Source organism: Citrus clementina, unplaced genomic scaffold, assembly GCF_000493195.1.
Source record: "Citrus clementina cultivar Clemenules unplaced genomic scaffold, Citrus_clementina_v1.0 scaffold_7, whole genome shotgun sequence".
NCBI classification, from domain to species: domain Eukaryota; kingdom Viridiplantae; phylum Streptophyta; class Magnoliopsida; order Sapindales; family Rutaceae; genus Citrus; species Citrus x clementina.
Window position 1 is genome coordinate 11,091,596 of NW_006262075.1, and position 24,322 is coordinate 11,115,917.

Here is a 24,322-nt window from a genome sequence, read left to right on the forward strand (position 1 = left end):
AAGAAAATATGATTGAAGTACCTGAATTATTGAAAAGACCTAAATACCCCATTTTTCATGGTAATAAATACTGAAATTTCTCAATGAGTAAGAAAGTTTCTCACGCAAGTGAAAAAAAAAAATTCTCATTTTTTAGAGGGAATTTTGTCAGGGCTAAAATTCAACACAAATGACAAACAAACCATTCCGACTCATTTACCATTGGAGTTGGACTATTGGCACCCCTTCATTAATATCATAAAACCCTTGCTATATTACAATTACATTTAAGGATAAATATAAATAGAATTAAAACCATTTATATTTTCTTTCTCTCCTCATTTTTTTTTTGCTTGCACAATATATAATTTTTTATTATCATTAAAATAATTTGAATTTAAGAAGTAATCCTCTAAACCAAAACAAAGTTCTTGTAACAAAAAGAAAACTTAATTAAGATACAACATAGTGGAAAAATAAATTAAATAAAATTTTACCCCAATTTAACTAATTTCTTAAGGATTCTCAAACTAATTTTTGAACCCACTGAACCCATAATTTATAGGTAAAATAATTGTATTAAATTCATAAAATATTCATTATTTTCTAAGTATAATTTATTCTTACTTTTTCTTTTAGTTTTGCTTTTAGTTTTTTTGCTTTAGAAATTAAATAATAAAGAAATTTTAAAGAGAGGAAACTGAAAAATTTATAAATGAAAAGAGTGTTAAATTAAATAAAGAATATTTTTTTGTATTAAATAGAATATAATTAAAAAAAAAGTTTCAATACGATTTTGGAGGGTGCTGATAGTCTGACCCTTACAATTGCTTGTCCCTTCCTTCCAACTCCATTTTTGGTGAAAGATGTATGCCGCTGTCATTTTATTCACAAACCGACACGCCTTCACCTCCACATGCGACCTGCTTTCAATTTTTAATAGAAGAATTCAAATAAAATCAAATCTATTTAATTAATGATAAAATTAAATGGTAATAATAAACAATCTAATTCACTATTTTTTTCCAGTTAATATATATAGTTAATACAAATAAACTGTTATTACTTATTTGTTAGTATAAAAATTTAACATATTGTATTGAATTTGAGCTAACAATCACCTGACTTTTTTATATAAATCAAGTCACTTTTTTTTTAATATTGATGTATAAAATTATCATAGATATTACATTTTGAGATTACAGTTAGTATTTATAATCAGATTATATAACTAGGACCTCTCATGTACATATATTTATTTTTCGAAGACCACCTAAAATTTTAAACTCTCTCTAATATTTCTATTTTTTAACATAAACCAAATGATTTATTAAAACATCAACTATTTTTTTAAAATATGAGGAGTACAACCATATTCGGAGAATAATCTACCCAAACTCTACTCAATTTTATTTTAAATATAACTATTTACTTTTAAATATAGCATATATACCGTAATTTTTTAGATAAAAATTCAACATATAATTTAATAATTACATGTCACAAATAGATTTATAGGACGAAACTCTACATTCAAACTCAATACGATAAGTAAACATGTGACTACAACCTAAAACATTTAATAATTATATCAACTTTAACATATAAGAATCCATTGTGTCATGTCGAATTCGTGGGCATGTTAAAAATTTTCGCTCTTCAAAAAATTAGGATCTGAGATTAGTTATAGAATTAAATAGGTATATTACATTTTTTTTATGTTATTTTAAATAATAATAATAATAATAATAATAATAATAATAATAATAATAACAATAATAATGATGATGATGATGTATTTAACCAGAATTTGCTTTCCATTTTTAGCTGACACCGTTTACTTTCGAGCTTTGACACAGTAAACTTCTGTAAGATTCTCCACAAACTCTTTTAAAACTCATCTTAATTTGTATCAAATCTTAAACTTTCCACAATTTCAAATTCAGTTAAGAAAGAACATGAAGCAACTTAAGTTTTGTTCGTTTTCAACATTTTTTATAGTTCTAATCCATGTGCTTGTTTGTCTGTCAGCAAGCTTGGTTTCTACAGAAGGCTTTGACTCGTTGTTGGAGCTCCCACATTCTGGGTCAAACGGAACTCGATCCAAATCCAAAAGGGTAATTTTTGTTGGTGATTTTGGTGCCAAAGGAGATGGCTTCAATGATGACACTGAGGTAACTTATCTACAACTTGAACTGTGTATGCTGTTTCTGTTGGTTTGTTTGATTGGCTCTGTATTTGAACTTGAAAAGTAATTGTGTAAGTGTAATGCATGTTAAGTTTTGAGACGTCTCGATAAATGGAATGGCACCCAATTAGTTAAGAAGAAACAATAAAATTGCTTTAGAAATTTCACGATTGTGAGGTCAAGTTTTATACAGTGTTAACATATCCGGAATTTCTCCAATCATTTTTTCAATGAGAAGTTTTATACAGCTAGGAAATTTCTGACTCAAGCGAGAATTTCTTTCTAAGAATCTTGAGTTTGTAATTAATGGACTGTGGATTAGTTGATTGTGATCTTCGTTGTAGCAATGGATGGTTCAATTGACCGTATTAATCGAAATCCAGTTTAAAGCACTCAATTAGCCAAATTATTATCCTTTACTGAGCCGGTTTTCGGTTTCTTAAGAAATGAGGAAAAGGAATGAAGATTTAGAACCCAAAAGTCTTTTTGGTGAGATGTTGTAAGATACCAAAATTCTTTCACTAAATCTGTTGGGAATTTACTAGAGCATCAATAACAAAGAGAATGTTGTTTGTTTTATACGTTCACTCTCCTTACAACCAGTTGGGAAGAAAAGCATACCTGTAATAAAGAGCATTTCTTGCTTTCTCAGGCATTTGCAAATGCTTGGAAGAAGGCTTGTTCTTTTCCTGCACGAACAAAAATTGTTTTTTCAGCTGGATACACTTTTCTAATCCATCCCATCGATATTTCTGGGCCCTGTAAATCTAGACTTACTTTGGAGGTAAGATATTATTGGTTAAATTACTCTAATTCGCAACTGATTTTTCCTATATAATGCAGTTTTCAGTTCCCTGAGTTTTCTTGTATTTAATCCGTTGGAGTTGCATTCTAATAGATATCTGGAACAATAGTTGCTCCTAAAGATCCTGATGTCTGGAAGGGTTTGAATCGACGTAGATGGCTCTACTTTAATCGGGTGAACCATCTTACCGTACAAGGAGGAGGGACAATCGATGGAATGGGACAGGAATGGTGGTCAAGATCCTGCAAGATTAACACAACAAATGTATAGCTATCTTGCAGTCCTAAATCTATGACTATTTTTGGATATTTATGCCTGCATTTTTCTAAATTGGCTCCGATTCATTTTATTGCAGCCATGTCGACATGCTCCAACGGTTAGTGCTGCTTCTTTTTTGAGCAATGCAGTTTGTTCTGCTGATCTCAGCCTTGCCCCTTTCTCAACATTATTTGAAATAAAATATTTGAGTCCTTTGACACTTCCGGTTATGGCCCTGAGAATATTAGTTTTCTTCCGTGTTTATTTGCTGAATACGTCATGACAACCACACCTGCAGGCTATTACTTTTCATAAGTGCAAGAATTTGAAAGTTCAGAACCTTAGGGTGGTCAACAGTCAACAAATGCACATTGCATTCACTAATTGTCTACGGGTTGTGATATCCAATCTCGAAGTGATTGCACCTGCTGAAAGTCCTAATACGGATGGGATACACATCAGTGCATCTCGTGGTGTTGAAGTCAAGAATAGCATAGTTGGAACAGGTTAGTCATCACCAGAACTGCTGCAATCTAAAACTTTAGTTATCTCAAAAAATTGTTCTCCTATTTCTTTTCCAAAGATCATAGCTGAGCGGTTATTGTCCTCTTGCTCTAAAGTACGGACGGAATTTTGTATTTTCTTGAAAGTGGATTTTGGCTGTTGTTGTATTTGTGAATCAATCAGTCACATTACCATATGGTGATTCATGTTTTAGGAATTAGTAGTACGACTAGGTTGACAGTATATTTTTTAGAATGAAATGTATGTATCATCATTATACTTTGTTTCTTGGTTGCAATGTGTTTGCACTCTTGATTATTCTGCTGTGTTCCTTTTAATATCTAACTTGTTTTTATTATTTAAAAGAAGTTGATCAGAAGAACTTCAACGGAAACTAAGTTCAAACTTGTTAAAATATGAGTTCAAGAATATAGCCAGTGGGGTTTGTTGAATTGATTATAACAGTAGGACCGCCAATTTTTTCTCTTTGTTTCTTGAACAATTATTAGAAGACAATAAATACGAATTTTGTTCATATTTGGTTAAGAACAAGTTTCTAGTGAAAGCTATTACTAAACGGATTTGATTATGAAATTTAGGTATCATGATGTAAGAAACTCTTCAATAAAGTTAAAATATTTGTGAACGTATAATTTTCATTTACAAATACAATAGAGAATGAACCTTTCCTCTAGGCTTTAGATGATGTTATTGCTATGGGTTGTATCTATAGGATTTAGGCTTTTGCTTATATTTCATGACAAAACATACTGATTGATTGAAAAATTTGTACCTTTTTAAACAGAATGTAATCTACACTGATGCCTCTATATTAGATGCCTGAGAAAAGATGTGGTACTGAATGTTTCAAAAACCTTTTCTCCCCTTGATGAAGAGAGATTGAGGAACAAGTATAACACATCTTGAACTCGTTGCAGCAAAAAAATTTTGTACCAATGTCTTCTCTTTTTTTCTTCTGGCTATGTGTCCTTATTCTTGAAAGTTTATTATCTATTGTCCTGCCGTCTAAGTTTTATTCTAAAAATTCTGCATCCAGGAGATGACTGCATATCTATAGTTGGGAATTCTTCACTAATCCGAATCAGAAACTTTGCCTGTGGGCCAGGCCATGGTATAAGGTAATAACTACTTTCACATTAATCAGGATGTTTGGCATTGAATTCCTTTACTAATAGCATTTGGATTGCATTTAGCATTGGAAGCTTGGGGAAATCAAATTCATCTGTACGAATTCATGATATAATGGTTTATGGAGCATTAATTTCCAACACTCAGAATGGGGTTCGGATAAAAACATGGCAGGTAGACTTCCTCAGATATTCCCCCGTGTGTCTTCTACATGTATACATATATTTGTCTGCATGTAGATACTCTAAACCAGTGAATTGGTAGTAAACTGATGCTCAACTGTCTTATTTCTTCACCAGGGAGGCAGTGGTTCTGCCACCAATATCCAGTTCTTGGATGTTTTGATGAAAAACGTATCAAATCCAATAATAATAGACCAATATTATTGTGATTCACCGGTGCCATGTGCAAACCAGGTATGCAACCCTTACGCTACTTGTATTAGCTGAGTAGCTTTATTGGTATGACTGACTACTGAAATGGTTAAAGAAAACTCCCTGTAGTCTTTTTTTGGAGCACGTCTATATTGGTACTTCTCATTTTAGGGCAATGTCATTCCATATTCACATTCTTGTGTTGAAAGATCTTCCATAATAGTATTTCACGAACGATGATTATTACATGTTCCTGTCACCCTCATCACTCGATCCTCATTTAGAAGCATGATCTAACATTTAAACAAATAGTCTTAAAGAGTTATCTCTTGCAATATCCTTTGAATATTGTAACACACAGTTTTCCAGAAGGACCTATTGGATTCTAAATATTCTTGTCCTGAAAATATATCGCCTAATGTCTTCATGGAATGCAGACTTCAGCTGTTAAAGTGGAGAACATAACCTTTATACACATTAAAGGAACTTCAGCAACAGAGGAAGCAATAAAATTTGCATGCAGTGATGACTCACCATGCGAAGGCTTATTTTTGGAAGACGTTCAGCTTGTGTCACACTCTGGGGGCATTGCGAAGTCATTTTGTTGGGAAGCTTACGGGTCAAGCGTGGGTCAAGTAGAACCACCTCCTTGCTTCGCATGCTCTGAGGGCTTAATTGAGCAGAAAGCCCCGTCTAACTTAGCTTTTCAATCCTTCTGAAGGAATGTCAAGACTTCCTAAACACGTTTTCAACATCTCCTTGCATCAACAATATAGTTTAACCGTAATAAGATTTATCAAAAGTAAATTGCTCTGAGACTTTACCAAGTATATGATCATTGTTGTATATGATTTATGAAAATGTTGTATCTAGTGATTGCAACTCATAATGTGTTATCTGGAAAATAGCATGTAAATTCACTATGCAGAATGCCAGTCAAAAGAGTGTAGAATCAGACTTTATTATTTGCAATATAGACAATTTAGCTACAAAAATGAAGGCATTTCTTTTAATGCCTTCTTCCTCTTGGAGAGTGCAGATGACATGCTGTGTCTTCAACCTGTGCAATTATAAGTTTCTACCTGATAAATAGCAGCACCATAAGCACAAAACACAGAAGAAGTGCTTTATATAAATGAGTTCCATGCCAGATTTAATAAATTAATACTAGCAATTCCAGTTGCTATGGAAATTTCAGCAATAAATCAACAATTTGATAACAATAGGAAATGCAGTGAAACGAAGAAAAAATTTCCCAGCATTTCCAAGTCTAAAGAATTAAATCAGAGCAGCTGAATCTTCAACAAGTCAGCGGCATCCAGAAGCATACTGATAAAATGACATTAGCTCTCGCCAAATCTTTAGACTGATAGTTCAGCATTAAGGCTCATGGACACCAAGCTTGGGGCAGCCCTCTGCGAGAGGCAAGTCTAGATTTTCTACAGTTCTAAACGTTTTTGGTACCATCTTATCGACATATAGAGTACCATCCAGATGATCACATTCATGCTGTAAAATCCGGGCCTGCCAACCTGTAGCATCTACTTTGATGGGCTGACCATCACGATCCAAACCAGTAACCTCAATGTCTAGATACCTCTCCACCACTGCTCTGTATCCATTGACACTGCAAAGTTGGAAAAGAAAAGAAAGGACGCTAGTTAAAAACCATATACAATACAATCATTGTGAAAATTGAAGTCACGGTTCCAACTTAAACTTTAGATATGTTAAAGTCTATTTCCATGTCTAGAAACTCTCAACTGTTTGCAAACTCCCAGCAACCAACATGATAATCCAAAATTCAAATTTACAATACTATATGGAACGAGAAGAATCTGACACAGACAGGTAATCGACGGTAACAAAACTGACTGAACTCAAATAATAGTTTGATGATTGCGGATGATCCAAACTCTAGGCAATAGCACACTCCTATACATCAACTACTACTTCCTTCTATCAATAACATAGATAACGTTTATAACGCTAGCCATTTTAATTATCTTTTTGCCTGTACAAGGTTTAGCATAGTTTACTTGACGAAGTTTTAGAAGTGTAGGAGTAAGAAAACAGAAGACAGTATTATATAACCTCATATATCAGCACAGTCATGGCTTATCAACAATTGATACTTTTCTATCTAAAAAGAATAAAAAATAATACTTTCCTCCTATGAGAGAGCTAGAAAGCAGGAAGCAATTAGTTCGAGGAAACTCATAATGTATAATATCATAGAACAAGACATGCTCATTGAACATTTTAAGGAACCTTTGGTGAAACAAGAGAAACAACTTTGTTCCTCTGCAATAATAATAGAAGTTCCTAATAATGTTATCATAAAAGCTTGGTATCATACTCATTTTCAGAAAGCAATACGCAGTAACAACTTAAGTATCCATAATGGGCGTGATTTCATTTAAAGACAATAGATAATGCGGTCCACATTCAAAACGAAAATGCCAGTTTTGTTTATTTGTCTTGAACAGCAGGTCTGGATCTGGTAATTTAAATGCACAGTTCAGCGGACACCAGCTACAGGAAGTTAAAAGGAAAAATAAAGGGAATGAGTCTAAGCACAGATGTAAGAGAAGGCAGTAGAGATGACAAAGAAATTGACGTATGAAGGGAACAAAAGAATTTTAAAATTGAAATTACTTATTCTCATTTTACCTTAAACACCCTTCAAAAAACAGTGCTGTCCTGTCGCTCTTCTTTTTCAGCTTGGGGTTTAGAATCATCTGCCTCAGAAAAACTAATACAGTGTAAGTGTAAAGCGAATATTGTTGAATGATAAAAGTAAGAAAAACATTGGATAAAACAAACATACCAGAAGATCAAAAGGGCGTCTATCGAAGGCTTTAATTTCTTCCTTAGATTGATAACTGATATATTCTTTCGTATCTTCCAACACTATGATCTGCAGAGATGAAATTAATCAGAGCTCTAATTATACAAAGAGATGGCAAATCTATTCTATAGATAACGTAAAAGAGTTGATTACTTCAAAACTATAAGTTTTTCCCCTTTGTAATGGAATGGTTACATGGTGCATGGCTATAACCAAAAATGGAAAAAAAAAATTCTTTTCCAGTTTAGGTTCTTCCATTAACACATTATTCTAAAAGATTTATCTACTTAATTCAGTCTCAACGGAATCCTTTTCTCTCTGAGAGTATAATTATATATTAACTTCGGACATATTATATCAACAACGCAAGTGGAACTCCAACAGATGGTATATATAAAATAACACATGTAACATTCAATCTTTCAGTTAAACCAGAAAAATTCGACAAAGCTGCTCAAATGAAATGAAGAGACTACTTTGTAAGGCATATAACTATTTTGCGACTAATGATTAAACCAGAAATTGTAAGCACTAGTTTTATGACTCAAAAAAGAGTCAGTTGAACAAAATTAGCATCAATGTTGAACCACACACCTATCCTATCCGTTGAATACCTCAAAATCAATATTCAACATTACATAATTTCGAACAAAGCATAAATCTTTAGCATATTTTTATAAAACCGACCATTGCCACAAACAAATAACTATGCTTCAGAAGGCAACAGTTAATACAACTAACTAAACGAAAAATTAAAGATTAAAACTAACTCTTAATGGGACTCCAATTTGAGGAGCAGCAAGCCCAACACCAGGAGCAGACCTCATAACCTTAACCATATCATCAATAATATTCTGTATCCTTTCTGACCCGATTTCACCCGGATCAACTTCTCGGGCCGGTTCATGCAAAACCGGGTCACCCGCTTGTACTATTTCCGGCAGCTTCGCTTTCTTGTTTTGTCCCAGACCCAGAAGCCAACCCGCCTTGCTAATTGCAGATGTCGTGCGGGCTTTCCGGTGGGGGGAGAATGTTACATCGTTTGAGAAATCGGGGCTTGAAACCAGTTTTCGGGTTGGGCACAATATTATCGGAGCGGATTTGATATGTCTTTTGGCCAGACATATTGGTAGATGACACACAGAGAATCTATGGATAGCTTCCATAGCTGCTTTTGGTTTGGAGTTCAGTTCAACTTATTACAGACATTTTCTAAAATACTATGAAATTACCTAATTACCCTTATTTTAAATTGAGCTTGATTTGGCCCAAACTGGAGCATAGGCCATGTTGGGGCCCAAGTCAGATTCGTATTAAGATTAATTAGAACAAAAATGGTTGTAGCTTTAAGCAATAGAAATTGCATGACATTTTTAAGTCCGGAACTTGGTAGATAAGAGCCATTGCCAATGTATAGTAACAGCATGAGTTGAACATCATGCTTATTATGTTGGACGTAGATTACCTTTATAGCCTTGAGTTAGTGATTATGAGAGATATCATACGCCTTGAAAGTGATGGTTTGGGTTTCATGTGGATTTTCAATGATTGCACATGAAATTATTGAATGCAGACTATTTAAAGTTATGTCTTGGTTTGTAAAAAGACACCAAAAAAGAGAAGGAAAGTTGCGTAAATTTTATTCATGGTGTCACAAATTTGATGTAAGTTATTGGAGTGAACTAATCAAGTTTTTACATCTAATGAAAACATTAAAGCGCAAAATGTCAATTTGCCTGTTGGTACAATGATGTTTTGAATATGGGAATAGATGAACTACAAGATGAGCATGTGCAGTATTATGTAAAATAATAAAATGCCCATAGAGATGGCTTCTTGCGTCTATGGGGGTTGAGGGTTTGAAAGTTTGATATCAGAACAAAATAATATTATTTTATAGACTTTAAGATTGAAGAAATAATGGGTTAAACCAAGGTTATTGTCAAATCTTTAGAACGTATGATTACTGTTATTAGAGTAAGAATGTTAAAAAAAAAAAAAACTTAGCCTGTAGTGTATTTTTCAACTGAGAATATAAGAAAGTGATACTTATTTTTTTTCTCTTTCGTTTTTAACTAGTCATTTGATTTTAAAAGAATAAAAAATTAATTTTAATGTACTAATAAACACAATTTCTTTATTGATACATAACGTATTGCAGCTCTATAACTGTGTATTCTTATGAAAAATAATAATTATTCAGCAACATTTATTTTTAATTTTTAACCGATTTTGCGCTAACGGTTTAACAATTTTGCCTGTCCGACCAAACACGAGCAATGTAACAATTTGATACCATTTATGGTATAGAGTTCTAGAAAAATTTGTATACAATGTATCCATAAATCAAGAACTAACACAATAAATAGTTTGGTATGAGATGCTTCGTGCCATCCCTTCTCTTAATGGCTCAAAACAAAAAACATTATAAAAACATATCCCTTCTCTTAAGGTGCCCTTATTGCATTGCAATGAAGGAGGAGGTTTGGCGCTTGACTCGGCAACAATGGCGTCTTTTATGGGCACCTTTCGGTCCCAACCCCAGCTGCCATTTCTTATGCCGCACGTTTGCATTGAATTGTCTGATCTCACAAGCGTGTGGGTATGAATTATTAGTAATTAGGTCTTCATTTTGCTAAAAAAAAGTCGGCAAAAACTATTATTTTTGGGCACTCCTCCACTTCTTTGAGTCAAGCCACGTGCCACAAGTCATTTTTGCCGGCATTTTTATTGCTACTTTCTTTCAGTCTCTACACATTACAATAAGTCTTAGATATTTTCTATTGCATGCTTTTTCCTCCCTTGGATTCTTCCACGGGCCAATTTTTTTTTTTTTTGTAGTATTAAAAATATCAATATCTGTTGTATGATAAATAGGATCATGCTACGGTGCCACAGTTGTATCCAGCCGTTGGATGCACTTGGATTGGTAGAGTTCACTGGCATCCAACGGTTGGATGCAACTATGGCATGGTACCATAGTTGCACCTAATATTTCTCCTGATAAATAATAGACAAAATTATTTTAAAAATATAAATAATAATCATTTTTTTGTCAATCGAACCTAATTTTATTGCTTCATACCGAATTAGAATGAATAATAGAAAATTATTTTAATTTTGATCGTTAATTTCAAAACAAAGGTGATCTAAATGGGGTGCGAATTAAAGCAAATGCACTTTTGACCATACAAGCATATTCTTTTGAGATCAAATGGTTTCTTTATTCAAATAAATGCTCTTTTGTCAAGGAATCATCATTCACACTCCCATTTAAAAAATAAGAATTATTTGATGATCTCCCACACTATAAATATAGAAGCATGTTACCCTTCATGGAGATCAAATTAACAAAGGCTAGTGCAAGTTTTTCAAACAAGAAGATTTGAGAAGCTTAATTGAAATAGAAATGAAGAATAGTAGCTCATCAGTGCCTCCTTCATTTTACAGCTCCAAAGTTGCAGAAGCAGAAGAAGACGCTATCAGCAGAGCAGCTTTGAAGCCCCAAGTTGTGGATCAAAAACCCGCAGCAGCAGCTACAGATAATCATAATAATAACAAGCTAGAGAGCAAGCCATCCATGGACGTTAATGAAAGCGCGGAATTGTTCATCAAGAATTTCAGGAAACAACTTTTGATTCAGAGGCTTGAATCCATTGAGAATTATGAGCAGATGCTGGCAAGAGGTCTTTAGCTAGCATGATTACATCCTTAATTATTGGCCGTTAATTATTGGTGTTTTATTTTTATTTGTTTCATCTGTTGCAACTTGTTTCCTCTCCTTTTTCTATATATGTTCATTTTTATGCATGTTTTTAATTAGAGAGAGCTAAGCCAGAATTTTAAATTTTGTAAAAAAGAAAAATTTGTTCATCTTTTTAAAATTGACTTCGTTGCAAATAGCTAGTTAATTTAGGGTCCGTTTAGATTTGAGGTTGGTCAGTTGTAACTTAAAAGTTACAGAATTAAAATATTTAGTAAATATTAATTATTGTGGCTTAAAAATTATATTGATATGATTTTTCACTTGCACGATTAAAAATTTATTATATCATTAATAATTTTATCAAAATTATTATTTGAAAATTATATTTGTTATATATTATTAGTTTTTGTTTCATAGTTACAATTTTTTTCCACAACAATTGTAATTTAAAAATTACATCACCTCAATCTCATACAAAACTTTAGAAACGTAATGTAAACCCCACTAGTTTTGAAGTTTCACATATAATTAAAAAATAATTCTCATAAAAGTTAGATGGTCACAGTAAAGCATTTTATTTATAGATTGAAAAAGAACAAGGAAAAAATATTGGTTTGAGCCTCTTGGGATTTGAGTGGTTAACTTTTTTTTTCTTTTTCCTATAATTAATGTTAAGATGTGGTCCGTAGGGCTCACTGAATTCCATTTCGACGAAATATTTGACATGTTCGATCAACATATTAGAGTAATAATAGATATCTAATTTTTTTTATTTTAATTTTTTTTTCAAATGATGTATTATTTATTAAGTGATTTGGTAATTTTTTATAAGATTTAAGTGAAATCGTCTAATTGATGAATGCCTCATCATTTGGGATATTTTTTTTGGGATAAAAAATTTAGATGTATAACACCACTCAATCTATTATTATTATTATTGATGAGTTATATAACTTTAAGAGGTTGTTTGTTAAATGTTTGAAGTCTGAAATTTTATTAATTTTAAACCTTTTTAAAAATTTATTTATTTGTTTTTTGTAACTTATATCTTATTTTTAGACATTTACATCTGAATAAAAAAAAAGTAAACTTTTGTGACTTTTGTCTGAATGGAAAAAGATCTTAATGATAAATAAATATTATTTTTTAGAAATATCTCTATAAAAAAATTTATTTCCTAAAATATAAAATAAAATCTCTTTTTCTTGTTTTAATTTACAAGGACGTAAATGTCAAAGAACCAAGTTTAAGATTTTTTTTATTATAAAAACAAATAAGATGACACTTACATTTAGATATTAAAAAAAAAAAGACAAACAAAAATATGATTCAAATTTTTGTATTAAGGCCCATTCAGACTTCAGAAAAATTTAGACCCATTCAGATTTCATACCAAAAAAACAAACACTGCCTAAATGTACAAAAGATTTATTTCCTTTTAGATAACTAATTTGAATTGAGTGGTTATATGAGCTTTGTAGTCTTTTAATTTAAATTAAGTGGATATATGGGTTTTGTAGTCTTTTTATTAGGATTGTAATAGACAATTGTTAAGTAAAACTATACATATTGTTGATGCTAATTTCTGGTCAACTAGAGAACTAAATAATGAAATGATATAATAAACAAGTTACAGAAAATTTATGTGATTCAGCACTTAGCCTATTTCCAAAAGTATAAACAAAGTAATTTTTTACTATCAAATAAGAATCACAATGATTTTTTTTTTTTTGGTTTAGTTGTTTGCTCATCCCTCTTTGTGTTCAAGAGTTCTCTATTTATAATACAATTTAAAATATCTTGAATTCTCGATAATTCTTCGTTTTTGTCATCTCTATCACTTAATTTAAAGTTTTTATGATGTCAACATTTATCTTCTTTTGAAATTAAGTTTTATGTGATATCAATGTATTATTTCTAGCATTTATCTCCTTCTTAAATTAAGCTTTATTGGATATCGACGTATTGTCTCCAGTTTTTATCTCCTTTTTAACTTACAATGGACTTCAAGAAGACATGAACTTCTAGATTCTTGTACTAGGCTTAGATGACATACTATTAAACTCAAGCCGTTGGATTCAACAGCTAGACTTATTTAATTAACTATCATACTCTCCTAAAGCTGCATTCTGCAGCAATCATGTTTATTTAGCTTATTAACTTTATGAGCTCTCATGCTATTATATTTTGGCCAGTGGTAAGTTAACGTAACTTAGCACACACACAGCAACAGTGGTGGGTTCCACCAATGGGTATTGTTGATGTGTGTGGGTGTATGTTACGTTTAAGGGAATCCTTATATTTTATATGTGTTTTCCTGCAATCATCATGCGGTTGTAGTTATTTGACTTCATACTTTTATTTTTTCATGTGGTTGTACTTATTTGACTTATTAAATCTCTTGTTACTAAGTTTGCATGTTTTCATGCTTACGTGCTATATACTTTCATACACTCATGTAGCTGTGCTTGATTGACTTATTGACTTCTTACTGAACCCTCATACTCTCACGTGACTTTACTTAATTGACTTATTAAGTTCTTTACTTATGCTATTCATACTTTCATTTGACTATATTTGGAGACCTATTAAGCTTCTTACTAATCTCTCATGCTTTCATGCTTTGATACTTATAATTTTTCACATTTCTCGTTACAGCACATATAATTAAATTCTAATAAAAAATCGTTATAAATACAAACTCTAATAGTTGAAATCAAGATCGAATTAAAAACATATAAAGTCAACGTATAAATTAACCGTAGTTAGATTTATGATGATTGTATATATGCTAGTATTTAAAAAAAGTTTGTCATCTATATAAAAGATAGTAATTTTATAGATGCAGTTACTATTACTCTTTTAATTCTCTCTTTTGGGTTATATTATGGTAAGCTTAATATTTCTCATTTGATAAAGTGTCTGTTTAACATAATGATCATAATTATTTATTTCATCTTACAAAATTTTTAAAAAAATCCATTGTAAAAGAAAAATTATTTTGCCCCTAATAATAAAAATCTAAACTCAAATGTCCTAATTCTATTTTTTAAAACATAACTTTCATTAACACTATCTACTAAAATAAATTTATAAAATAAGAAACTAAATAACTATTTTTTTTAAAGTAAACACTATAGTTAAATAAATTATATTGAAGTCTAAGCACCAAGTTTGATGCTGTAATTTTTAAAATTGTTACTATTAAATGTATTATAAAATAATTAATTATAAAGAAAATTAATTAAACATTTAATAACATTTATTTTAAAAAAATAACATGTAAAAGAATATGAATGATTGAATTAGACATTATATATTAAATAAAATATAACATTTATAAATATATAAAAAAAATTATTATATATACAAATTGATAAGTAAAATACATATTTTATATTATTAATTTTATATTTTATTATCTTAATATAACTAATGATTGGTTTTATTTTTTATTAATGATAAATAATTTTATATTTTATAATATGTAAATATATATAATATACACTAAATATAAAATTAATTCTCAAATTTAATTTTAAAAAATTATTCTTTTTAAAATCACTTTCGGAACTCTTAAAAATAGATTAAAACAACATTTCAAACTCTAAAAAATAATCCCAAATAAACCCTAAGACTTAGAAAATGCACAATTGCTCTGAGAGAATTCTGATTCTACAATTTTTCCATGACCAAAATCGAAAAACCTTATACATGCGGCGCAGAACCGTCGTCTTGTTAGAAGCCATACACCAAATTGTCAAGGCCGTGCATATACACCTTTCCCAGTTGTAACCATCTTGACTTGGTCACTATCATGCGATATTAATGAAATACATTTTTTGATTAGATAATATTTATATATAAAAAAAAAAACAAATTTCGATGATTAATTCAACCAAGGGGGCATCAAAGACGACGAAAACAAAAACGAACAAAATGATCATTTCCACATCCAGGGGATCACATTCATCTGTCTTATCATACACCAAACACCGTCCAATGAGCAAAAATGAAAAGAAACCACAAAACAGGGAGAAGAGATACCGACAGCCGTTGCTCTCTCATCTCGTTTCGTCGACTTTTATTCACAGCACTAACATATTAATATTATCATCATCATCACCATCGGAATCAATTCAATTGGCTCGCAGTTGCTGCTGCACCATTTGCTGCACGCTGTTCACTCGAGCACAGGATCTAGCGACGTCCCCGACCAATGGGACAACGGGCAAATTATCGCAGTCGCATATCTCAATCATAAAACCGTCTGGGTCATGGAAAAACAACTGTTCCACTAAGATTCCACCTTCCTCCACCAGCGCTCGCACGTACTTGATCCCCATCTCTTTCAAGAATTTCTCCACATTTCCCACGCTCTCGCACTAGCGTCACAAATAATAAAATAAGTATTCTCACATGCAAACATCCACACATTACAAAATACAACGCAACATAATTCTCAGATGCCTGCAATTTAAACTTTACAAAACTTCGATACACATGTTTTCTTTATCATGTTATGTTTCGTCATATGACAACATACAAAAGCTCTTGAGTTGCCACTAAAAAAAGATTATTATATATGAAAAAATTAAATTGTTTTTGGATGAACACTAGCAGATTTATTGGCATGTTACAGATAGCCCACAATTCACGTGGCTCGTGTAGACTTGTAAGAATGATATTTATAGACGGCTGCTATAGACTTGTAAGAATGATATTTATAGATAATAATGTCATTAAAAAGAAAATTTATAACACTAGGCATTTTTTTCTTCAAAGAGACGTGATCAATTTTATTATTGCATAAAAGGATTTTTTTTTCTTTTTTCTTTTTTCTTTTTCAATTTCATCATTCTTAATAATAATTATTATAATTGTTTTAAAAAGGCAAAGGCCCTAAGACCCCAGCTCATGACTTAAGATTGATCAATTATTGTTCCTAATGAAACCGAAACAACTTGCGTCGGCTCTCGCGAATCTTGTGACAATAATAACACCTGCTGGATACTTCGTATCCAATGAAAACGACCCCACCATTGTCGTTTTCAGTCACAGCAAACGATTATTGCTATTAGTATTTCAAGTAAGAAAATACACCGTTTTAATTTTGTCACTATACACTTGTTTGTTAAGAGATGTTTGATTCTCACACGCACCTAATCATATATCGTTACACTACATACATACAAATCATGAGAAACAAATTAAATTAATTCAAGTTAATTAATTACTTAATTAAATTAAATTACCTGGAAAGAGAGGTGATTGTCCTTAGGATTGATCACACTTTTCTTCGGCAAGCTGTCTGGATTCTCCGATTGCAGCAGATGAATTCCAATTCCATGACCAAATAACCTACATCATCATCATCACAATAATAATAATAATTCAGCAACACCAACATAAAAAGATTTTCCCGAGAAACAAACAAGAGAAATTTGTATTAATGATTAAGAAAAGAAAAGAAAATTACCATGCCCCATCAAAATTGAAAGAACCTGGCCTCCTTATAGGGACAAACCCAAGAACATTTTGGTAAAAATCAATGGACTCAGAGATGTTTCTGCAGACAAGCGAAACATGATTGACAGATTTGAGATGCAGAGGGTTTCCTACGCTTTCTTTCATTTTTTTTTTATTTTTTTCCTCAACAAATCAACAAGGTAATTAATATAATTAAAGGAAAAACGAAAGAAATTAAAAACAACAAAAATTAATAATAAAAATAACGATAAATCGAAAGCTTCAAAGGCGAAAAGAAAGCTGAACAAGCCACGGCAGTGTAAGAGAGATATATTGAGCCAGTGAAAGTAGGGGGCCTATATAGACAAATAAGGAAGCTTTCATGCACGACACGTGTCCCATTCATGCAACTAGATTACCATGACACGTTGAATCCACGTTGGTGACTCGACTCAACTCCAACTGGACTCACCTTTGCTATTATTTACCCATTCTTCTCTCCATAGAGGCCACGTCATAAACATTAAATTTATTTTTTGTGTGTTTGGATTTTTGCTTCTTGGATAATTGGTCACAATCTGTTATTATTATTATTATTATTTGGTTAATTTTTAATTTCTTTTTGGGTTATTGATTTTGAGAAAATTGGTGAGTAGATTGTGTATATTCTATTACCTATAGGATTTTTGCAGAGGTTTCTAGAGGTTTCACTTGGGTGTGACGTGTAAAGTTTAAGGACAATTACAGTTTTGTCTTATAGTTTGTTAATTATCTTGTTAGTGTCTGTGTTTTAAAAAATGACTTCAAACATTTCCACCGTTATTCTAATAAATATTAGATGAGGTTAATGATACATTTTAAATTGAGGTGTTGTACCTTTTAAGATATAGTTATTGTAAAAAAAATTATAACTATGAAATAAAAGTTAATAATATGCAGTAAATATAAATTTTAAATAATAATTTTTATAAAATTATTAAAAATATAATAGATTTTTAATGATATAAGTGAAAAATCACGTCAACATAACTTCTAAACTACAGCAGTTAGTGTTTGCCAAATACTTTGATGCTGTACCTTTTAAGTTACAGCTGCCCAACATCAATCCCAAACACACTTTAATAGGGGTGAGTCAATATCTATGTATGATATAACTTAAAATTTAGATAAATTTTACATGCGACAATTGAAGAAACGTAGATAATAACTAAATAGATTTTTACTGAAACATAAACATAATAGGAATACGTTGAATAATGATATTTTTTTAAAACATAAGGAGTAATTATGCAATTAGCTCAAATTATAAGAATTAAAAGAGATTTTTTTTTAAATCAACTAAGCTATGATTTAATTTAATGCCTTATCTAATCAAGAAATGGTGAAAACAGTATGTGATCTGGAAATCGCCGTCGAATTTAATTAATTCCAAATCGTTTTAAGAATTAATTAATTAATTTAGGATATGGATGGAAATTTTTTTTTAATTAAAAGCAAGAAAATGTATTAAACCTGCTCAATTTAAAGTGGGTTTACTGGGGTAGGATTGTTCCCTGGGATATACACTTAATTATACATGTTGGTCTGCCACTATACACAATAATGCTATAGTGTAATTTAAATGGATAGCATAATGAATGGAGTAGTCCCAACATAATCATTCTTAAAGAAGATTACAAAATTAAAAACTTATTATTGCATTCATGGATGATCTTAATTAAAATGTGTGTTGTGGTTTAGGTTATTGAAAAACAATAATACTTTGCTTATAAAATTGAGTTACAGATTTTTTAAATCCTAACGGCTAAGTCGTGCATATGTCCCAGTATTCCATCTTTATAAATGTGTCGTTACTTGGAAAAAAAAAATGGCTGTAGAGAGTTGTTATATCGAGAAAATAAGAACTGTAGTAAAAAAAAATAAAAAAAGAGCGAAACTCCCTGTTGATAAAATTAATCGAAACCTCCCTAATATTTTAAAATATATTCAAATTTTTTTAATTGTATTTTTTTTATGATCTTATACTTTGACCCTTAGTGGTGTTTAATTTTAGGAATATAAATACCTTTAATTTTTTAAGTAACTGAATTTTTTTAATCATAATTAATTGAAAAAGTAAATGAAAAATATGGAAAAAATTAAGGAATTTCCATAAATTTTCAATTAATTATAATTTTTTCAGAATTAATTGAAAAATTAAATGCAAGATTAATACGCACTCTCTCCCTCTCTTAATTATAATATGCACTTCCTCTCTTAATATGCATTCTCCAAAAAATAGTATTTATAAATATAGAGAGACCACTAGTTAAATTTAGAATTAAATATAAAATTATGGCAATCCCTTGCTTTTTACCATATTTTATTCGATTAATTAAATAATTAAAGATATTTATATTTCCAAAATCAAACAACTACTAAGGGTAAAATAATAAGATCGGCAAAAAAAAAACTCAAGGGGATTTAGATATACTTTAAAATATTAAGAAGATTAATATTAGTTTTATCAAACAACAGAAGTTTGGCTCTTTTTCCCCATGATCGACCAAATAAAACAGTTGTAAGCATTTACTATAGATAGAAACAAATCTTTTAATCTTTAAAGGCATGTAGAGGATGGAGACGGAGCATCCTGATGGCTTTAATTTAAAGCTCATGTATGTAAATTAAGACGATTTGTCAATACACTAGTAAGCAAATGACAATTACATGCACCCGTAAAAGTTTAGATTGATATGCTAGTCACTCTGAAACTCTTTATCTTAAACAAATTTATTCCAAAATGAGTTGCCATATGATGTGGTACGAGTGATGATGGTATATGCACACAATTTTTAAAGTTATTTTATTGCACAATAATTCTTCTTTTAATGAAGACCGCGTAATTTGGGATATACTATGACGTTGGATGATTGCACAGGATGAATAAGGTATTTTTTCCACATTCTCACATTGATTAGGATAAATTTTAGAAGAGTAATGCTAGGCATCCCATATTTAAGTCTTAATTTGAGTCTCAATCGATATGTCATTTATCCATTAGGTAGTAGTTAAATAATTTTACAAACTATAAAATTCATCGTTTAATAAATAAGTGGCACGTAATAGTGAGATCCAAATTAAGATTGAATTATTAATATTCCTAACATTATTGATTTTGAAATGACTAACACTAGAGAAGATTAAAGTCTTAGAAAAGAAAGACCAGTAAAGCAAGCGAAACATAAACCGCACAGTATTTATACCCTAACAATCTTGTTTAAAAACGTTATTGCATGGCTTGCTTGATTCTGTCCTGTGCATAGAACAGAGGCTTAATTATGATTATAGAGTAACATCTGCTTCCGCAGTTGTTATCTATCACAGTCGAGCCAGAAAATTAAACATAATAATAGTAGGGCAAGTGTGTAATAAAATAAATCAATATTAGGTTTATTAGAAAAGTTGATCGGCTGATGAAGACTGAGTTATCAATTAATAAATAAAATATTGTATTTATAATCATTTTAGTCTCCCTCAAGCACACAGATTTGATGCTTGTCCTTTAATGCTATTATCATTAAAGTAATGAGGAACGACATATATTCTCTCTAAACAGTAAATTTAAATCAAACTTAATTTATTCCATGATGGATGCTTGCTTGGTTCAATTTAAAAGGAGTATAATTGATCTAGAGTTAGTATGAATGAAAGTGACGTATAATGACATTGTTTAATAAATTAGGTAATTATATGACTGCGAGAAAAATGATTAAAAACAGCATTATGAAATGATTAAAAACAACAAGTATTAATTTTGAATTCGAAGAAGGACATAACTTTTACTTGTTATACTTTGATAATGGGGAAAAAAATGCCACAAGTGGTTCATAGTAAAGACCAACTGTGGATGGCAATTGGAAGCAAAAGGTTTCGATTTCTTTAATGGAGCTCGAATTTGTTATGAATACGCGAGTGGAAGTATTACTTTTTAATTAATATCTTAAGTGCACGAGTATTTTTCCCTACGGTGGAATGATTTTACTGATAAGAAAGAAATGCGATTAGTACTGTAAGATAAATCTTAATAGGTTTCCTCCCATTAAATGTAGATTCAAGAGACCGAATGATTTATATTAGGAAATAAGGAAAATATACTTGGTATGAAGATACTTGAAAGAATGATGCAGAGGGGGGAAGGAAGAAGATGACTATTTTCTAACTCCTCTCGCTGCAATAGCTCAACGATGTGAATTTATATGCGGCCACTCCCAGCCAAATGTATATAATGTATATGAAGTTTATTAAGCGGGTGTATTCGGTATAATATATTGTATTAAACTATATTGTATTATTATAATAAACTTCTTTTGCCTCGATTGAGGTAAAAGTCACTAAGTTTGCAGCATCACACAAACCTAAAGTTCCTTTAGATTTGTGTAATGCGCCATTTAGGCGCATTGTTGTGCATCATAATGCACCACAATGAACTCCAAAATTTTACCAAACATGTTATTGGTATTAAGTTAATATGAAGAGTATTTTAATATCTTATAATCTTATGTTCTAAATACACATTAAGTGAAAGATGAAGAAGATAAGAGGTATTTAATTAATCATAATTTAAGTGGACACATTAATTAATTATAATTGAAGTGGATGCAATCACTTCTATGTTTGGTAGAAGATTAAGAGCCTATAAAATAATTGACAAGCTACACTTCACATATTGGATCCACATAACTAATGAAGATAGTGTATTAGTATTCTAAGATTCAAACCCAAATTAATAATGGCATGCTTTTTCAGCAGGCAATGTGTGGATGTAAATGTGTACTATATATATTACAATATCTATCAAACTGTGCACTTGCAAATAAAGCAATTGAAACACTAACCATTTCGCACAAAATTAAGTATTAGTTTACAAGAATTAGGTGATGTTTGAGATGAAATTTTTTAGCCCATAAAATTTATTGATGGGATTGGTGATCTTATATTAATGTTCAATTTTGAAAGCTTTTGAGTTGGGTGTCAGTGTCACTAATCTAAGAGCCACAATGTCCCATAAGAAAATGAAAATGAAAATGATTGACAACAAAATCTCCCCTTTGTTTACGACAACTTTCCAAAGTATTCATGCTTGTCCTAGTCAATTTGCACTGAGCAAATATAAAATGCCAAGCAAAATGCGGAAAGCTTGTACAACTAGGTCACCTTTAGAAGCAGTTTCTTTTCTTCTTTTTTTCCCCCCGAAAAAAAGAAAATATTTCAGTAACTTCTTTAATTGCCAGCCAGATTCTGGAGATCTCTTTGTCTTTGTAGTTTGCATATTAAAGATAAAACTATAGATCCAGACAAGTGGAGGGCAGCTGCTGGCTGCATGCTTACAAGTAATTATAAATTAAGATTGGATCAAGTTCAAGATTATAATAAACGATTCTTTGGCCTTTCTTAAGATTCCGCAGTTGTAGTTTTAAAATTTAGGGTATCAAAGAATTTGATAAATACTAATCGTTATGGTTTGAAAGATAAATTGATTTGTTCCATCATTTGTATAATAAAAAATTAATAATATTTTTACTATTTTTATCAAAATTATTATTTCAAAATTCATCTTCACTACACATTATAAATTTTTATTTTATAGTTATAACTTTTTTTTAAAAGTAACTATAACTTAAAAAAGGTACTTCAATGCTAAACAATCAATTAAGTTATGAAAAATCAACATTAAACCGGGATTTTGCTTGGTTTGTTTTGTATTTGATTTTTGTTTTAAGATTCTAAGAAGAGAAAAGAGATAAAGCTATAATGAGTGCATTGCAGGGGAGAGTTAAAGCCACTAATCAACAAGTTGAATTCTTCATTGACACATTAAGTAAAAGATCCGGCTACGGTAGATATGCTTTACATTAAAACACTCTTTCATAATCACATGATCGAAGTTACAACATGTTTTTTTTACTATTTATCATTTTGATTCTGTAATTATGAAAGAGTACTTTACGGTACAATATCTCCAATATAGTTATTGCCTTAAATTATCAAACTAGGCTACTGTCTGCACGAGTGGAAACAGAAGAATCATTCAAACATGCATGCCTATGGATTTTAATATTAGTGATCATTATTTATCTAATCAAATAATATTCAAAAGGTTAATGCATATCCTCTTTGATATACATTATTATCATCGAATTTTTATAAGGTAGTGGGCGTTACTTGCAACTCAATCGTGGGACAAGAATCAGCTAAAGTAATGCAAAGTATTTCCCTTGCCCAACTTGAGAAAGTGCTCACAATTAACCTTGTCCAACTTGAGAAAGTTCTCACAAGTAATCTAATTAATTAAGGAACAAGTTGATGTATTTGGGACAAGAATTTAACATAGGAAAAATTATTTTATCAAGAAAATATATCATATGCAATCATGTATGCTCATTAGTAAGCTGTTGGGGTGAAAACGTTGTGTTTGAAGTGCAATTTGAGTGAATGGAAAACGCATCATGCTTAACAATCCTCTATCTAACATTCTAACTCATTTCATTCTCTATCTTAACGATCTCCAAACTTAGTTTCAAAATTCAATTTGAGGACGTGAGTTCAAGTCTCTCGTAACTTATTTTATTTCATATCTTGATAATATTGGATTGAGCATCAATATATATTGGATAAAAAACTGTAAGTTTATGTATCTGGAGACTGCTAATTTTAAGTTGTAATCATATTGATAGGTTGTGTAATACAATCAATTTAATAGAATCTCATAGCCTTGAATTTGCCTTATTCATAGTATAAACACAAAGCACTTTCCTTGACCAATATATGCATTATGCAATCTCCAAAATGGCAATCAGATCACTCTGCAGGGCAAAGCCTCTGCTGCGCGCACAACTCATCCAATCTCTTCACAAACCAAAACTCCGATACCACTTCTCTTCTCAAAATCACCACCACCACTACTCAGACCCTCCACCATCAGCAGACCTTGTTAGCGAAATTTCCCGCGTTTTAAGCGACCACAGGGACCCCCACCACGACTTGGAACTTTCCCTCA

General features: G+C 31.0%; 5 protein-coding genes across 7 annotated transcripts in view; 3 read left to right on the plus strand and 2 right to left on the minus strand.

Moving 5' to 3' along the window:
• Positions 1–1,898: 1,898 nt before the first annotated feature.
• LOC18036765 (probable polygalacturonase At1g80170) lies at positions 1,899–6,252 on the plus strand. 2 transcript variants are annotated; one of them, XM_024180046.1, is made up of 9 exons: positions 1,899–2,153; positions 2,820–2,951; positions 3,066–3,236; positions 3,328–3,348; positions 3,529–3,736; positions 4,792–4,873; positions 4,949–5,057; positions 5,183–5,299; positions 5,695–6,252. In XM_024180046.1, the coding sequence occupies exons 1-9, from the start codon at positions 1,938–1,940 to the stop codon at positions 5,974–5,976; spliced, it is 1,338 nt and encodes a 445-aa protein (XP_024035814.1). In that variant the 5' UTR covers positions 1,899–1,937; the 3' UTR covers positions 5,977–6,252. The 2 variants fall into 2 exon arrangements, with proteins under 2 accessions (XP_024035814.1, XP_024035815.1); XM_024180047.1 differs by having other exon boundaries at positions 4,795–4,873.
• A 108-nt stretch (positions 6,253–6,360) lies between these two features.
• LOC18036766 (peptide deformylase 1A, chloroplastic/mitochondrial) lies at positions 6,361–9,280 on the minus strand. 2 transcript variants are annotated; one of them, XM_006427172.2, is made up of 4 exons: positions 8,879–9,280; positions 8,088–8,177; positions 7,931–7,998; positions 6,361–6,884 (listed from the first exon to the last, which is right to left on the minus strand). In XM_006427172.2, exons 1-4 carry the CDS (start codon positions 9,272–9,274, stop codon positions 6,638–6,640), a joined length of 801 nt encoding a protein of 266 aa, XP_006427235.1. In that variant the 5' UTR covers positions 9,275–9,280; the 3' UTR covers positions 6,361–6,637. The 2 variants fall into 2 exon arrangements, with proteins under 2 accessions (XP_006427235.1, XP_024036430.1); XM_024180662.1 differs by lacking the exon at positions 6,361–6,884 and adding an exon at positions 7,608–7,792.
• A 2,138-nt stretch (positions 9,281–11,418) lies between these two features.
• Positions 11,419–11,927, plus strand: LOC18037210. Its single transcript, XM_006427173.2, has one exon. The coding sequence runs from the start codon at positions 11,518–11,520 to the stop codon at positions 11,800–11,802; it is 285 nt and encodes a 94-aa protein (XP_006427236.1). The 5' UTR covers positions 11,419–11,517; the 3' UTR covers positions 11,803–11,927.
• Positions 11,928–15,682: 3,755 nt separating this feature from the next.
• Positions 15,683–17,600, minus strand: LOC18037294. Its single transcript, XM_006427174.2, has 3 exons — positions 17,294–17,600; positions 17,070–17,175; positions 15,683–16,199 (listed from the first exon to the last, which is right to left on the minus strand). Exons 1-3 carry the CDS (start codon positions 17,446–17,448, stop codon positions 15,954–15,956), a joined length of 507 nt encoding a protein of 168 aa, XP_006427237.1. The 5' UTR covers positions 17,449–17,600; the 3' UTR covers positions 15,683–15,953.
• Positions 17,601–24,017: 6,417 nt separating this feature from the next.
• LOC18036913 (pentatricopeptide repeat-containing protein At1g52640, mitochondrial) overlaps positions 24,018–24,322 on the plus strand; it is a 1,996-nt gene continuing 1,691 nt past the window's right edge. Inside the window, exon 1 of the mRNA XM_006427176.2 lies at positions 24,018–24,322. This exon is cut by the window's right edge and continues 1,691 nt beyond it. Coding sequence (XP_006427239.2) covers positions 24,091–24,322 — 232 coding nt within the window. The 5' untranslated portion in view covers positions 24,018–24,090.